This window comes from Euprymna scolopes, chromosome 1 (genome assembly GCF_053919585.1).
Source record: "Euprymna scolopes isolate OS-2025 chromosome 1, ASM5391958v1, whole genome shotgun sequence".
In the NCBI taxonomy this organism is placed as follows: domain Eukaryota; kingdom Metazoa; phylum Mollusca; class Cephalopoda; order Sepiida; family Sepiolidae; genus Euprymna; species Euprymna scolopes.
In genome coordinates, this window is record NC_136482.1 from 133,384,152 (window position 1) to 133,402,638 (window position 18,487).

The 18,487-nt window shown below is 35.3% G+C and overlaps 1 protein-coding gene across 5 annotated transcripts in view; it reads left to right on the forward strand.

Annotated features, from left to right (window-relative positions):
* The window catches only part of LOC145270024 (NF-kappa-B inhibitor-interacting Ras-like protein 1), a 360,313-nt gene that overhangs the window by 267,106 nt on the left and 74,720 nt on the right, over positions 1-18,487 (forward strand). For 2 of the 5 annotated variants that reach the window (XM_080125799.1, XM_080125667.1), the window contains exons 2-5: positions 5,869-5,960; positions 6,925-7,049; positions 16,335-16,430; positions 16,813-16,860. In XM_080125799.1, coding sequence (XP_079981925.1) covers positions 5,957-5,960; positions 6,925-7,049; positions 16,335-16,430; positions 16,813-16,860 — 273 coding nt within the window. In that variant the 5' untranslated portion in view covers positions 5,869-5,956. The remainder of the gene's footprint in view (positions 1-5,868; positions 5,961-6,924; positions 7,050-16,334; positions 16,431-16,812; positions 16,861-18,487) is intronic. The other 3 variants (XM_080125727.1, XM_080125698.1, XM_080125757.1) reach the window with 2 other exon arrangements.

Here is an 18,487-nt window from a genome sequence, read left to right on the forward strand (position 1 = left end):
ATATATATATATATATATATATGTAAAAAAAAAAAATAATAATAATGAGGGTTCTGGACTCTTATAAAACCATAATGAACTGAAAGCAGATTTAAAAAAAAAACACGAACTCTGAAAGAAAACTTTTTGCATGTGCATCAAAGATAAAGCTTTTAAAAATTTTCTTCTTTTATTAACCAAATAGCTAAATATTATGAATTGTAAAACCACAGAGATTCCCTAGTAGTATATTTTCCCAGTAGTATATTTTTTCTAACCCACTTCTTCTTACTTGGCCTTAGCCAAATAAGAAGAAGTGGGTTAGAAAAAATATTGATCTCAATATTGTTTCTTTTAAGTAGGGGAGGTAATGTAACGAAGTAAGGGTGTGGGTAGGTTGATGCCCCCCCCCCGTTAGGAAGAAAGGCAAAACCACTTGGTATCAACCTTAGAACTCTGTGTGTTAAAGGTTCACAAAACTGTATTTACTAACTGTTTATTTGAGTTCGATCAGATCTTTGAAGCGAGCCATTGTGTTATTTTTGTAAATGATAATGTAGATTATGGACTGAGAATTGAATTTCTAAACAAAAAAGAAATAATATCCGCGTGATATTCAGAGGGCGATATAATTGTTTATATATATATATATATATATATCAACAAGTCAAATGGACAAAAGAGAGAATGCGCAGAGCAGAGCGGGCTCTTGACTGGGAAATGCGCAGACGACAGTCTCTCAAATGGAAAGATAGAGAAAACACAGAAAGTCAGAGCAGATTGGGCTTTTAACTTAACACATTTCTAGAGAATTCGCAGGCATTTCTTGGAGAAGAGATGTGCAGAGAGGAACACAGTCAAAGCAGAGTTGGCTCTTGACACATTTCTTCAGATACCCAGAGACCGACACTCCACAAGGTTACAAGCTGATGCCTTCGACCATATTCTTAGCATAATAACACATTGCTTCCTTCAGGACTCTGAAAGAATTATAAGAACTGTACTGTTTTTTTTTGTTAATATATATTTGGTGCAGAATCGTTTTATCCTGTTTTTTTCTTTTACTACACAAAAAAATTCACGTCTCTCTTTTGACGACGTTCGTCGTTAAGAGGGTACACAACGAATTGGTCCAGGATCTATAACTAGATGATCAACCGATAATTCGGTCACTTCCCCATACCAGTAACTTTAGACGGCCAAGAATTATCACCGGCAGTGGAAGGGTTCCGAGGTCGACGATCGTCCTCAACCGACTGGTGAAAGAATGGGGGTGACATTTCTTTATCGAGTGAAATTTTTGTTTTAAATATCTAAAGAAGAAAACATTGAATGAAATAGAAAAAATTGTCGCCAGCATCCATTATTTACTGGACAATATGTAATGTTATGACCCTGTAGGCTGTGATCATAGCATAGTATCTGTTAACTGTGGCAAGCGGGAGCAATGGTCAAAACATAATTGTTATTGTATTCTTATTAATTGATTTGAGCGACGGATGGTCGCTGGATCAGTTATTATGCTTAGAAGAATAAACAATTGAACTGGGGAATAAATGATTGAGGTGTGAATCGCAAAAAGAATGCGAAAATAGAAAATAGATGTAAACATTTTTTTAGTTTTGAATAAACAAATAACTAGGTGGATTAGATTGGTATGAGACACGTAATTAGGTGACGTAAGAGAACACGTGATGTAGTTAGTTTTGGAGAGATTCAGGGAGTTGAGGATTGACCACCAGAGCAGACAGACGTAGACGAGGGTGGACAGACAGCTGGGAGCGAGCTGTATGAACAGAAAATGTAGAAACTACAGATCCTGTGAAAACCAAGTGAGACAACTGTAATAAATATATATTATAAAAATATAAAGAGTTGTTTTATGGTTTTTCACAAAGAAGAACAGTTGTCTCAATTATATGGTGCTGATGGTACTAAGTTTTTTATCAGTTGTGAAGGAATTTTATCCCATGTACTGAAAACCGAATCAGAAAGTTCCTTTATCGAATCATACTGGGTTCCATTCTTGAACACTTTTTCCATCCATCCCCAAAGATTTTCAATGGGATTGAGGTCCGGAGAACATGCTGGATGATCTAACAATTCTATATTATTTGAAGAAAAGTATTTTCCTTCTTGTCGAGAAGTGTGTATCGTAGCGTTGTCTTGCTGGAAAATCCAATTTCTTCCACACAGACATGGGCCTTCAGTCCTGATAGAAGCATTTTCAAGCATTGAAATGTATTTCAATGATGTTTGCCGGCCTTTCACTACTTGCAACTTTGGGGTCCCAGCTGACAAGAAAGCACCCCAGATTATTAAAGACCCTCCTCCACTATGCTGAATCGAAAAAGTCTCTTTGGGCAAATTTTTATCATGCCAATAGTGTTGAAATCCATCTGGACCATCTAGATTAAACTTTTTCTCATCGGAGAAAATTACATTTTCCCACTTCTCTTCATCCCAAGTCTGGTATTTGGCAGCAATTTTAAGTTGGTTAGAGTTGTGCTGTTCAAGAAGACGTGGTTTCTGCAGTCGCTTTAAATGATTGAAACCTTCATTTTCACATGCCTTCTGATGGTTTTAGGACTACATTCTGCTTTTCAATCGACTTGAGCTCATACTGGAGTTTTTTTTTAAGCTTCTTCTGATACGGCGATGGGGTTATTTTGGGGGGTCGACCTGGACTCTTTTTGTGCCCATATTTATCTGGATTTCTTAAAAAAATTTGTCATGACCGATTTGCTACGATTCACTTTGTTTGCAATGGATCTATGGGAGAGTCCACCCCTATTAAGCTCAAAGATCCTTCCTCTCTCAAACTCTGATAATGGTTTCCCTTTTGCAATTTATAATTTAGTAAAATGTTTTTTATCCACTAACAAGTTGCTTTTAGTAACATAGAAAGCTTTTCGTATTCATTTTTTAAAAACTAGCCGATTTTATTAAAGTGGTCTTATCATTTTGACCAGGTGAAAATGTTTGTTTTTTAAAAAATAATTATTAGGTTAAGGTTTTGAATGAAGCAGATTTCATTTTTTTCCATCATATTTTCCCTTTTGGCAATGGTTTCAACCATTTGTTTGATTAGAAATTCAATATTATGCGTAAGCGCTACTTTCTTAAGTGGTCTTATGATTTTGACCAGGACTATATATATATATATATATATATATATAATAAAGTGGTGCTTATACACCTGTGTTACTGTGCTATTTTTTTTTTAATAGTATTTTCAAGTTTTACGATATATTTTTTGTTTATTATATTGTTAGGTAAAATAGAACAAAATAGTTACAAAACACCCACCAGCCCGGTTACATAAGTGCATAAGTACCAATAAAGTGATTTTAAATATCATAAATCCATAACTGCGGTACTTGATTAGATGGTTTATTTTATTCTCGCTACATCATAATCATGTGATTTAAATTTTGCAGACGGAAAATTGGGAGACAAAAAGTCAAGAAGAATCCCAATCGCTTCTACAGAGTTTGAATTGAATTAAAGATTTTTTATTTATTTTTTTGTTTTAGTTCAACTAATGTCCATTTGGTTTGGTTCAAATTTTGTAGAAGCACCAATATCTGTAACGTATTAAGTAAAAAATTTAAAATTATATTTAAAAAAAAAAAATCAAGTATGTTTTTTTTTGCTATCAAAATGGAATAAATTTCAAAGAGTGTTTGAAACTAGAGCAGATACTATACTTTAAATTATTTATTTATTATAAAGTACAAAAAAGACAGCATAACAAATCCTGGTACCAGTGTACCAGATCTCTATCAAATTTCTAGCCTCGGAAAATTTAGGTAACGTGATATTATATGACCGATGATATAACCTAACCTCGTCTTTTTTTTTTTTTTTATCTGTGTGGTGTTTCAATTATCCCACTCATAAAACCTGAAAGATCCGATTTTATGAACAGATTTTTAAAAGAACAGAAAGAAAGAATGGATGACCACTTACCATAAAATAAATATAAAGAAAGGCTAGCAATATTTCTTGTGCAAGAAAGAGGCAGTAGGGAAGATAAAATGACCCCGCCTCCACTATATTTTGAAATTTATGTACTCTCTCAAGGCAGGAAGAGTGCTCTGAATGGTACTCCATTTTATAATATTTTTACGCTTATACAGGTAGAGGATTATGTAAGGGGTGAGATACTTTCATTTTTTTTTTTTATATACTCCTATTCAAAAAAAGCAAATTATTACTAAAATGTAAAGGGCTACTATTAATTAGGGATCATGCCTACAGAGACACTTCAAGTAGAGAATTTAACAGTGCGATTCTGTTCATATGGTATTTCTGCATGTTAGTACAGTTGAAGAAGCAGGATATTCCAAAGTCTAGTAGTTCAAGGGAAGAAACTTTCAGAATAGAATGCTCTCTGACATTGGGAGATCTCTACAGTGAAGGCATGGGTTTTTGCTGTTTGTTGGTTAGTCAGAAGCATTTACATCGAGGAGGCACTAGTTCTTTGAGTTTGTCGGAGCATAACAAGAACAGATGTAACATTGCAGTCGTGGAACAGGGGTTTGAGCTTGGTTGACCGTTCAGAATCTATTAGAGACTCTTTTTTTTTTGTATTCTGTCCAACAGAGAGAAACTAGTAGTTGTTAGATATATGCTACTGTCAGGTGTCAGTAATTTTAAGCATGGTAGAGGGATCCCACCTTTGCAGCAACTTTGGCAATGTCTTCTATGTATTTGTTCCAATTCATGTTACCTGTAAATGTTAGACCATGTAGTTTAAATAATGAACTCTCAGTATTGTCATCCATGACAATTGGTAACTGGAAAGGTTTTTTGCATTTGTTGAAGGAAAGGAGTTTTTCTTAGTAGCATTAAATGTTACCATCCATTTATGTTCCTGTTCCACTAGAGACTGGAAATCATTTTCTAAGGTTTCAGACCTTGGCTTGGATATGTGCTTATTCCTTAGTTTGAATAGCTCTCTCCTTGAGGAAGCCTCTTGCTTTGATAAGTTTTAGGACTGACCTTTGTTTCAGACCTGAAATTGTTATATATTCCTATCATCGAGGTTATCCTTGAGGGGTACCAAATTTAGCTTTCGTTACATTTGAATATGTTATATAGAGTTCTTCATTTAGGGGCACATTTTACGTTTTCTATATAACATAAGAAAGATTCCGTGTGATTGTCTCTAACATAAATGGTTGTGTGTTTGATTATTATAAAGGGAATCGTGTGTGTGACATGTAATTTCTGAACCTACCTCTGTTTCTTCTCGCTGTTGGATCATCTGGGAATTTCTCATCCTGGAGGGAGACTTGATACCTGTTTGACGAAGATTTATCACTCCAAGACGATGAATGTGTTTTATAGATTTTATTTCACTTTCCCCAGAGGTCCTGCAGCAGGTGTAAAGTGAAATCTGCTTGTGTGGTTCTTCTTCACACACGTCAGCGTCCGTCTCCCCCCTCCCCAGTTAAGAGGGGGGAGACCACGGAAAACGTCCGTCTTCTTCAAAGCTCAAATCAAATCTCACAGATCTAGCCAACCACGTCACACATACGTAATTTGGTCAGCTGACCTTTGGTTCTGGTAAACGTGTCTACCTGCACGTTTACTCACCTCTCTCTCTCTCCCTCTCTCCCTCTCTATTCTCTTATAGAGACACAGAGAGAGAAAATAGAAAGAGTAAGAAAGCCAGAGAGGGGGGGGGAGAGATGCTCGTTAACAAAATGGCAGACTTACATCAAATTTGTTACTAAAGTTGCTGAAAAAATGTTTGAATCATTCTACTGCTCCAGAAATCCCTACTAAAAAGTAATTTCTGGGATGTTAAGAAATATATAACTTGAATGTAAATTTATTTGTAATTTTCGTTTCTAAAATGTTTTTTTTTCTATTAAACAGGAAAAAGATAAATAAAATCACCATCTGAATTTTATACACAATCTAGAAAAATGATTTTAAGAAAAGTACATAAAAATCTTTTCTGTAAATGTGTGAGTATGTATACATATATATATATATATGAAAAAATCTGATTAAAAAAATTAATTTCTACTTTGAAGAATGATTGTGTATGATAATAGTTAAGTATACATTGACTGTATACAGAAACATTTCCTTATTGAAAATTAGTTTAGGCTTCACTCAAATATTCAAATACTAAGATTAAATATATTTGTATTTGTAAGCTTGATGGCATACTCATCCTTTCATTAGATTAGATTTCATTATTTTTTAAGCTTAAAATTTTTATGCCATGTTTAAGCAAAAATTGAGAAACTGAATTAAATTGGTTTGACATTTGATTTTGTCTTATATTTAGCAGAGTGAGTTTTTGGTTGTGTTGCTTTTTCCTGTCTTGAAAAATTACTGATATTTTTGTCACCAAGTTAACGATTTATCTTCATAAGCAACAAATGTTTTCATTTGAAGTAGAATACCGTTTCCATTTTAATTTTCAAATGATAATCCAAATAGTAGAAATAATATTTAGTTTATTGATCCAATATAATTAATATTCCATCGTTACATGCCACTGTATGGTAAAAAAAAAGCTACATGTGTTTCTTTGGTTTGTACTTGTTATAACCATATTCTTTTGATGATAACAGCTATCATGCTTGAAAAGAAAAATGTTACTTTGCATGACAATGTGATATTGAAAAAGACTTCTAAACAAATTTAGTTGAACAACTAGAACGGAATTAAATTATTTATACTACTTAAATGTTATTTTCATAACATAAAACTGAATGATTAAATTTGCTGCAGAATTAACCAGACTTCCTTGTCAATTTCTTGATGAAAGACTGAAAATAAATTTTTTTTCCAAATCTTTGAAGTAAATCATGTTTTTTAGTGGATTCAATTTTAGATTTCTCTTAAACTTTTGTTGGCTTGTTTCATTTTTTTTATTATTTTTATTTTTAAAAATTTTTTATTTTATTTTTTTTTAAGGTAAATCAAGACAAGTCTTGAGGAAAATGGGGAAAATCAGCAAAGTTCTTGTATGTGGTCATTGTGGTGTTGGCAAAACTGCTATCATAGAACATTTGGTGTATGGGAACCATGTTGTGGGAACAGTAAGTGTAGATTAAACATTTTGTTAACACAAACTTTTACCACTAAGAAAAGCCTATAATTTTGCAATTTATAAAGTTTTCATAAGAATCTGATTATAATGAAATAGTTTGATTTAGGTGGATTTGGAACAGTGATTACACAATTACACACCCAGTGAACTGTATACATTTCCAGGCAATCACACATTAACTTACTTGAGCATGGCGTACATAAATAGAAGGCTGTTCCATTAAAATCATGTAAAATACAATAGTCATGATTAGCTGATAGATGGCTATTACAAGGATCGGTTTAAAACAGGTGCATTTTTCAAATTAATAATCACTTTTAAAAATAAATCTTCACTATAGTATTTTCCTGGCAAAAAATACTCCATTGTAATTTCACATGTCCAAATGTAAAATAATTCTTTATCTTTAGGAAACAAAATCTTAGCAACTTGCATTCTTCCATACCCTCTAACCACTTTAACATGTTTGGTTATCTTCCACTTTGTCATAAGAACTCAGACACACACACACACAGACTTGAAGTTTATATTCGTAACACCCTCCTCATGACTACGTAATCAAAACTAGAATCACATGACCAGGCCTTCATGTGCTTTAGACTAACTTTAGAACATAATGTTAGCTACTTATGTTTACTTTCTCATTCTCTCTTGACCCAGGACTGTACTTTAATCATGTCTCTAACAGCATAGATGCTTCACTCTCCCTAGACACTGGTACCCAAATACATGTGTTTGGTGACTTTAATATCCACCACAGTTATAGGCTTAGTTTCTCTAACTACACCCACATAACTTTTCTATATCCCATTCCTTGATACAGACAGCAACATTCCCGACCTGTCTCCCAGATCGTCAGGACCAGCAAGCCTCACTTCTGGACCTATTTCTTATGGCAACTCCTGAAGATTATGTAACAAGTGCTCATTGGCCACTCGGGAATGCTGATCATGCTGTGATAACGATAGCTATCACCCTAAACCCCCAACCCCTAGTTGGAGAAACATTGCTCAAAATAACAAGGTAGTAGGACTGGGATGCCATCAGGCATCACATAAGAGATGTTCTATGGGGAAATATCTTTTCTTTTTATACAGAATAATGCGCAAACAAGACCACTGAATGGTTCAAGGCAGCAATTGAAGTACATGTTCCTATACGGAAGTTCTATAGCAAATCCCACTCTAACCAATGGTTTACTTCTACTTGAGCTGCTGCCTTTGAGCAAAGCTCTCCCTCGACTCAGGACTGCTCCATAATAAACAAAGTATCTGACAGCATAGACACGGCACTGACCCTCGACACTAGCGCACAAATACATGTGTTTGGTGACTTTAATGTCCACCACAAAAACTGGCTTGGATTCTCTACTCACACAGATGCAGCGGGCAGCACAACCCATAGCTTCGCTATATCTCACTCCCTATCACAAATTGTTACGTTTCCAACCCGTTTCCCTGACCAGGAAGAACAACACGCATCACTTCTAGATCTGTTTTTGACCACAGTTCCCGATGACTGCATAACGAAGGCCCACAGCCCACTCGGGAACGCTGATCATGCAGTGATAATGGTTGAAATCACCCTAAACTCTAGACCCAAAACTGAAGAGCCAGTGCTCAAAACAACGAGATATTATAATAAGGCTGACTGGGAAGCCATCAGGGAACTAATCAGAGATGCCCCATGGAAAAGTATTTTCTCTCTCCCTGCTGAACAATGTGCAAACGAGACCACTGACTGGTTCAAAACTGCAATCGAAGCGCATGTTCCCATGCGGAAATTTTATAGTAAGCCCCACTCTCCCCAATGGTTTACGTCGACTTGTGCAACTGCCATTGCTCAAAAGCAGCATGCATACCGTAGGTTTAACCGACATAAGTCCAGTTCAAACAGACTGAAGTATATAGAAGCTAGAAATAACGTTAAGAAAGAAATAGCAACAGCTAAGAGAGAATTTACGGAAACCACTAAAAAGCGCATCGAATCACAAAAACTAGGAACTCGAGACTTCTGGAAAATCTACAACAGTGTAGTAAATAATGGGCAATCAACAATTCCCCCACTAACCAACAATCACGAGGTCGTCTCCTCAGCAACCGACAAGGCTAACATGCTTGCCAGTCGGTTTGCCTCAAACTCCACACTGGACCCTTCCAACCACCCCTTACCTGACTTTCCTATGCGGACAGACGCCACACTAGACCATCTGAAAACCACCCCTGCTCAGGTGCATGCTATCATAAAAAACCTTGATACCTCAAAAGCATGTGGACCCGATCTTATCCCAGCTGTGCTATTAAAAAAGTGCTCAGCCGAAGTAGCTTCAGTTCTCTCCAAACTCTACAACAAATGCCTTAATGAAGCTTGCTTTCCGGTCTGTTGGAAAACTGCTTCTGTTGTACCAGTATTCAAGAATTCAGGCGAAAAGACAGACCCATCAAATTATCGCCCCATTAGCCTCCTCCCACTTTTTGCCAAAATATTTGAGACCATAATTAACCATGCTCTAGTCCATCATCTTACAGATGCTAAACTACTGACTGACAAACAATATGGATTTAGACAAGCCCGTTCCACAGCAGACATCTTAACTGTGATCTCTGAACGTATATACCATTCACTGGACAACGCGGGGGAGGGCAGAGCGGTAGCTCTAGATATATCTAAGGCTTTTGACAGGGTATGGCATGAGGGTCTCCTCAGTAAAATCAGATCATACGGTATCACTGGTAGAATACTTAACATAATTAAATCCTTCTTAGATAAGAGAAAAATCCAGGTTGTCCTCGACGGTCGTACATCTAAACAATATGATATAAATGCGGGGGTGCCCCAGGGTTCTATCCTTGGACCTCTATTGTTCCTGATATTCATAAATGACCTCCCCGACAACATTGCCTCTGAGATGGGTATATATGCTGATGACACTACACTCTATGGCAGGCACGACAGGAAGACGAATGAACACATTTCTAAAGAAATGGCAGAAACACTAGAGGAAGACCTCCGATCTGTAGTGGAATGGGGACAAAAGTGGTTGGTTGCGTTCAATGCTGCCAAGACTAAACTAGTTTCATTCAATAATTACAAGAAACCCTCTCTACCACCCATAGCAATGGCCAACGACTCTTTATCTGAGAGTCCATCTTTCAAACTCCTTGGCCTAACGTTCACAGGAAACATGAGTTGGAACAATTACATTGAAGGCATTGCTAGGGCCGCTGCAAGAAAGGTGGGCTCTCTCTACCGTGCTAGAAAACTACTAACACCCGAAAGTATCCTGTACCTCTATAAGGCCACCATTCGCCCATGTATGGAGTATTGCTGCCACATCTGGGCTGGTGCATCTGCTACTAGTCTCTCGCTCCTTGACAAGGTTCAAAAGAGAGTCGCAAACCTGATAGGCCCTGAACTGGCATCTAAGCTTCAGCCTCTGTCCCATCGACGAAATGTTGCATCCCTCTGCCTTTTCTACAAGTATTTTAGTGGTGAATGCTCTGACGAACTGCAATCACTCGTGCCCCCACGACGTGTGCACCCTCGACAAACCCGACAGGCTGCTAAATCCCACCCCCACACTGTAGAGATCCCTAGATGTAAAAGATCTTTTTACTCCAATAGTTTCTTCCCCAGAACCGCTAGACTCTGGAATTCCATTCCAGGTCCCTGCTTCCCCAACAGTACTGACGTGCAGAAGTTCAAGTGTAACGTGAACCGACACCTTGCTGCCCAAATCCCTACATAGTACCCCAGTAGTTGTTGCCCCTGATAGTAGCCCCCTACACCAAAGTGGCAATTTGCCTTGTTTGGGGTGAAAATGTAATAAAAAAAAAAAAAAAAAAAAAAAAAAGGACAGCATACATACAGCAAATTTATCTGACATCAGTTCAGTACAAACAGATAAAAGTTTATAGAAGCTAGAAGTAATTGTAAGAAAGAAATAGTGACAGTTAAGAGAAAATATACTGAAACCACCAGAAAACGCATTGACACACAGAAATTGGGAACTCATGATTTCTGGAAAATCTACAACAGTGTAGTAAATAATGGACAATCAACAATTTCTCCGATATCCAACAATCATGAGTCATAGCAACTAAGAAAGCTAACATGTTTGCCTGTCGGTTTGTCTCCAACTCTCCTTTGGATTCAGCCTCCTCGCAGATTTTTCTTTGCAGACAGAAATCACACATCTAAAAATCACTCTTTCTCAAGTACATGATATCATAAAAAACCTAGAGATTTCCAAAGCATGTGGACCTGATCTCATTCCAGTGTACTATTAACAAAAATGCTCTGCTGAGGTTGCTCCAGTTCTCTCCAAAGTTTTCAACAAATACCTTAACAAATCTTGCTTTCCTGACTGCTGGAAAACTGCTTTTGTGGTACCAATTTACAAGAATTCTGGCAAAACAGCTGACCCATTAAATTCTCGCCCCATTAGTCTTTTCGCCAAAATATTTGAACCCATAATTAATCGGGCTCTAGTCCACCACCTTACAGCTGCTAAACTTATGTATGGATTTAGGCAAGCCGATTCTGCTGCAGATATCACAGTCTCTGAATGTATATACCATGCACTGGATAAGGCAGGGGAGGCTAGGGCAGTAGTCCTAGATATATCTAAGGCTTTTGACAGGGTATAGCACAATCTTCTCATGAAAATAAGATCATATGGCATTACTGGATGAATACTTAACATAATTAAATTCTTCTTATATAAGATGAAAAATTCAGGTTGTCCTCGATGGTCGTATGTCAAAACAATATGATATAAATGTGGGTGTACCTCAGGGGTTGATCTTTTGACATTTATTATTCCTGATATTTATAAATTACCTCCCTGATAAAATTGTTTCCAGCATGAGTATATTTACTGATGACACCATGCTCAATAACAGGCATGACGAAAACGAATGAGCACATACTCAAGGCAATGGCAGAAACCCTAGAGGCAGACCTCCTATCTGCAGTGGAATGGGAACAAAAATGGATGCTAACATACATAAGCTTCTTTACTCTAATAAGTAAAAAAAAAAATTTTCAGCCACCAATAGCCATGGCTAATGATACAGCTTAACATTCACAGAGAACATGAGTCAGAACAGATACATGGAGGGTATTACCAGGGCTGCTGCAAAGAAGGTGGGGCTCTCTCTACCATGCTAGAAAGTTACTCATGCCTAAGAGTATCCTGTACTGCTACAAGGCCACCATTCACTCATGTATGCAGTATTGTTGTTACATTTGGGCTGGTGCATCTGTCTCTAACTGCTAGACAGGGTTCAAAAAAGTGTTGCCAACCTAATAGGTTCTGAACTGTTAACTAAACTTCAACTTCTGGCCCATCGCTGAAATGTTACATTCCTCTGTCAGTTTTATAAGTATTTTAATGGTATCCGATGAACTACAAGCCCTTGTATCCCCTTGACATAAATACCCCGACAAGTAGCAAAATCCCACCTCTACACAATAAAGATTCCCAGATGCCAGAAAGCTTTCTACTTTCTTCCCTAGGACTGCTAAATTTTCAAATTTCCTTCCGAGTTCCTGCTTCCCTGACTGTACTGGCATACAGAAGTTCAAGGGTAATGTAAATAGACATCTTGCTGCTCAACTCTTAACATAGTATCCCTGCAATTGTGTTCCAGATAGTAACCCCTACATCAAATTGACACTATACCTTGTTTGGGGTGAAAATGCAAATTCTTTGGAGAATTGAAACAGAAATTAATTATCTTTATAATAGTTGGCTATTGCCTAATTGTGGCCATTGTACTTTATTCAACAAAACATCAGTATGTTACACAACTTTTGTGGAACATGCTCAAGTAGGCCAATAGTACATGATCACCTATTTCCATTCTTACTTTTGTAAAAACAATAACCATCAGAATAATGGTGAAAGCTACATGGCATCAAAACTTGTGGATCACAGGCTAAAAACTTGTCAGTTTAGTTATTTTAATCTGTTTTGTTTATAATTGTTTGATATTGATTTTAAACAAAGTGTAATTCCCTTATTTTCTTTCAGTTTTATTGAATATAAATACTTTCCTTTTAATATATCATTTAGTGCAAAATTTTACTGTATAAAATACAATTTAAAATCTGTAGAGATTTATACAAATTTATTGAACAATTACTCCACATGAAAATTGTCTTTTAAAATTAACTAGCGAGGGGTACCCGGCGTTGCCCGGGTGTTTGGAGGTATGTGTGAAAAACTCGGGGGGGGGGGGGGGTAAATAAAAAAAAATGTTTTGGTAGGTAAGTATGAGGATCGAACCCGAACCGTTGAGGCAAAGTTGGAAATTAAAGCGTGAAAAAAAAAGAGTGCGATGGTTTTAACCATTGGGCCACCACGAGATGCTAACGGAAACACGTTTGAATTTATTTAATTGCTTCGATTTGGCAGGTGCACGTTTTAATGACTTAATGAGGTCAAGTTTGACTGCGGGATAGTATTTCATTTACTGCGGGAATGCTTTTTTTATTTTTATTTTCCCAAAATGTTGGAGTGGGGGACCAGCTCCCCTTGTCCAAATTGAATAGCAATTGTTTGATATATGGAAAATATTTCCACATTGATCAAAGCTGATTGCTTTCGGACATTTCTGCCGATAGACGGAAAATACCGCCAGAATTAGTGTCGCTTTCGTTATAGGAAAAAGACTAATCCACATGCGGCGAGCGACAAATGTTGAATATTTATCTTCCCGAAGTCGAGCAAATTAAATAGACAGGCGAGCTTTGTTGTTAGCTTTGAGATATTACGATTTATATGTGATATAAAAAGTTTTAAAAAGTTGTGAACCGACTGACCGCTTCTCTGAAAGAAGCCTTTTGTAGACATACAGAAAAAGCGAACACACATACAAACATACATACATTTTCGCTTTTATATTTATAGATTGGATTCTATTTTGAGAGAAACTTGTTATTCAATTCTCTGAACTTAGGATTTAAAATTAAATTTTATACTATTGTATTGTATGAGATTAGTTGCAAACAGTAATTACTGATTGGATTGAAGAAAAGGGAACTTCTGCCTTTTTTCCTAGAAAATTAGATTGAAATGTACAAAACCAATTTAAGTCAAAATTCAAACTAAACTAAATCAAATTCACCCACACATTCAAATCATATTATGGATTAAGGTAGCTTGCAACAAATTGTATTCAAATAAAATGGTTTAAATGTGAGATTTCCTTGATTTATTTTTAATTGATTTATTTATTTATTTATTTTTATTAGACCCATAAACTGAGCTTTATGTAAATAATCTGACTTAAAAATGTATCATATCTGATTGTAACGAAAGTTGTGTGTGTGTGTGTTTTTAAGACTTAATACAATAATAAAACACGAAATATCATACATATTTAATCATTAATGCAGTGACTATTCTTTTCTATGATTTCTTTCCATCAGTTAATAAGATTTTAAATGCATTTTAATTTTGAACCGAAAAAAGAAAGGAACTAAATTTGAACTTCCTTTTGAAGTAAGGATTAATTCACCCTAATAAACTAGTCTGGTTTACATCAACAATGATTCCCAATACACTCAATCATTTTTTGCACCCTTCTTTTAATTCATATTTTGAAAACTTCTAAAAACATAATAATCTCCTTGTGCAAAGTTTAGAAAATATTGTAGATGATGCATAATTTCTCAGACATATGCTAAAAGAACATTAAATTTTTATGAAATGTCAAATTTAGCATTACCAAGATTAAAAGAGATCATTAGGAATCCATTTTCCAACCTTAGACAATTTAAGTCTTTTCAATTCATGACATATGTTTCAAACTAATCTGGTTTACATCAACAATGATTCTCAATGCAGTCAACTGTCTTTTGCACCTTTCTTTTAATTTATCCTTCCCCGTTCCTAAATTGTGAAGAATATCTTCTGCATCTTCAAATCATTACATTGTTGATATCACATGAAGTTTGAAGTGATTTGCTCTTTCCTAACATTATTCCTTTTATTTAATTTATAAAGGATCATGTGACAAATGTTTTTTTGAATTGTTGGAGTGTATGAAACAGAGTTCATTCCCGATGGACTCTGAAACAGCTGGGCTGATTTTTTTTTTAATTTCATACAAATATACATCATGTGTTTGGGAGTGTTCTTAGGTTTTCTATCAGAATGCTTCCAATATGTATTGATAAGTGAAAAAATCTGATTTTGACCAAAGTTAACACTTTATACAGCTTAAAGTCACAATTGCATTCGGGAAGTTTTATCACTGCTCAAGAAGAAAAACCCAGCATATGAATCAACAATAGATTCTTTGATAAGACAGGCGCACATTCAAAATAAATGTTTGTTTAGAGCACAATTGAACTCTGATACTAGGCTTTTGTATTTTAAACTTTAATTCAAGCCATTATATAAAAATAATTTTATAAAATCAACAATTTCTGTACAGTGCAACGTAGACTACAATGTATTGTGGATTACTTCAGTGTGGGGAACCATATGAAGCTTCCTCCTAGTATACCACAATGAGTCCCCAAGTTTGCAGGCAAGCAGTTGATTTGATTGAAAAATGTGCAATTTCACCGATTTTGATAAGAATAATAGTATGGTGCGGAACATCCGTTGATCCTCATTCAATCCCGGACAACATCAGGCCTCACTGTTAGCTTAAGTTAAATGCTTTTAAATATAACTACATGTTTATTTTAATAACGAAAACAATACATTTTAATATGATATATTAAAATAAAAAGAATGAAAATTAATATTCATAAACTACTTTTTAAATAGTTAATAGTTGGAAATACATGCATGAGTGTGAGACTAAATAAAAAGGTGCTTGCACAGAGGAGGAGTGTCAGTGTTTTGGAGATTATTATACAGTCAGCATTATTTCAACATGAATTACGTATGAATGAAGAATGTGTCATGCCAGTTTTAAAACATTTTGAAATCAGTTTTTGTTTTATTTTGATACTACTAATTTCAAATAGCTGATGTTTCAATGAAAGTAGAGATCTGAAAACCATTGTATAATTTTAGTTATCAAAAAAATTGTTCTTGTATGTGAAACAATAAATATCCAATTAAAATTATTCTGCTAATCTGTTTAGAATTTTTAGCTGAAAGTAACATTGTCTGATAAATGAAAAAGCATAATCTTAGCTTATATTAAATAAATTCTTCATTCCTCATTAGATGATGTATGTTTTTTTTCTATCATTTTCATAAATTATATTTGCTCTTTGAAACTATTTTTTTTCATATTCATTGCAGCCTACTATGCCTACAATTGAAGATATCTACACGGCTGTTATTGAAACAGACCGAGGAGTAAAAGAAAAAGTTAGAATATTTGATACAGCTGGATTGGTATGGAAATATTTTTAGCTCTATTCTAAACTGATAACTTTCTTAAATGTTGAATTACATAAAGATAGCATATTAATCATTCCTCAAATCATTTGTTTTTTTTTTTAAAAAAAGCAATTTCTTGAGTAAAGTTTACTTCAAATCAAAACTAACATGAATTTTTCAACTAGAATTAGAACCTCATTTGTTGATACCATTTAGATTGTGAATTATTAAGAAAGAGATAAAAATCAGTTTTGGAAATTTTTCCATTTGATATATCATCTTGGTCAATTTTACTGAAATTGTTATTATATGCAGTATTTCTATTTTATTTCGTAAAACATTGTTAATGTTTTATTTTTGTGGTTTTGGTGAAGTCTTTTCTTCGTTTTCTTTTTAGGATTGTACGAAACCTGATCTTCCAAAACATTATCTTACATTTCCAGATGTAAGTTGCTTTTTCTTTTAAAATTTCTGTAAAACATTCATCAAATATCTACAAAAGTTTTTAAGATTTCAATCATTAGGAAACTTTTTTTTAATTCTAGTAATGAGAAATCAATATCATCATACCTATTATTTCCCATTTCTCCTTAACTGCTGCTTTCAATATCTAATCAAAATTTAACTACATAATATCATATGAAATATATATATACACTAGCAGAAGTACCCATCATTGATTGGGCTAAAAAAGAGCCTTCAAAGAATGGACTCTGATTTATGAAAGATTATGAAAAAACCTCTGTTTGTGTGAGTGAGCGATATAACCCATAAAAACCTTCTCCTTCCCATGGTAGGGTTAGAATGGCAAGTTTGGTAGTTCTACATCATACGATGTGAGCATGCATAGTATTCCCATTTATTAGTGGCACCTCTGGGGCCCCCACCCCGTTGTTCAGGGTAAGCAGTGTAAACTGTCTCCTCACCTCATCGTGGATTATCCTGCCATATTTGGTAACTCTACGAGTGTAAATCAAACAGTGTAAGTATGCCACAGGGTTTCCAATTAAAAGTGCTCCCCCATCCTGGGATCCCCCTCTCATTGGTTGATGGGAGTGAGTGAGTGGTGTAATCAATCAAAACCTTCCTCTCCCTATGATGGGTTCTCCTGCCAAATTTCGTAGCTCTATATGAAACGATGTGAGCATGCATAGGATTTTCCCCTCTGTGGCTCCGCCCCCGTTGGTGGGGAGGGATGACTTTATCATACCAATTTTTGCTTCTATCATTGTATGTGGTCAGTTTGGTATAAAAGTAAACCATATAGAGATCTATTCATGTACTAATGCATACAAATGTTCAGCTTTATTGTATATATATATATATATATATATATATATATATATATACATAAGTGTGTGTATATATGTATATATATAAGTGTGTGTATAAATATATATATTAGTAATTTATATAGGAGCCTATCATGTACAGGCAGACACATACAGACATTGAATTTTATTTATATAGATACTAGCAGGTTGCTCAGCATTGCCCAGTCATAAAATACGGTTAATAAGATATTTTGATTAATGCAGATTTCATATTTATTATGTTAGCCTAGGTGCCCAGTTTTGCCTGGGTGTTTGGAGGTGTATGTTGAGCAAAAAAAAAAAAAAAAAAGTGGTAGTAGGCAGACTCGAATCCATACTGCGAGGAATGGGGGAAAAAAAAACATCTTTGCCATTGCATCCATCGCCAAACTGGAAGTGGCAAAGGTTAAGGCTAGTCGATTAAAAAGAGGGGATGACTTTAAAAAATATCGACCCCTCCTTGTAGAAAAGTACCCAGTTGAGGGTGAAGGATTTAATGTTTTTAGCCAATTTTTTTATATTTGTCGTCCAAAGGGTTGAGCTTAAAAACGATACTAATTTCATGAAAATCCATCGCCTCTGTCGAAAGTTTTAGGCAGACATACATACATACTTACATACATTTAAACAGGCAAGTGAGATTTATATTATAGACTAGTCTTGGTGTCGTCGTTGCCCAGATGCTTGAAGGTGTGTGTGGAGTAGGAAAAAAAAAGTGATAGTAGGCAGGCAGGTTCGAACCTGTGATGCAAAGGCGAA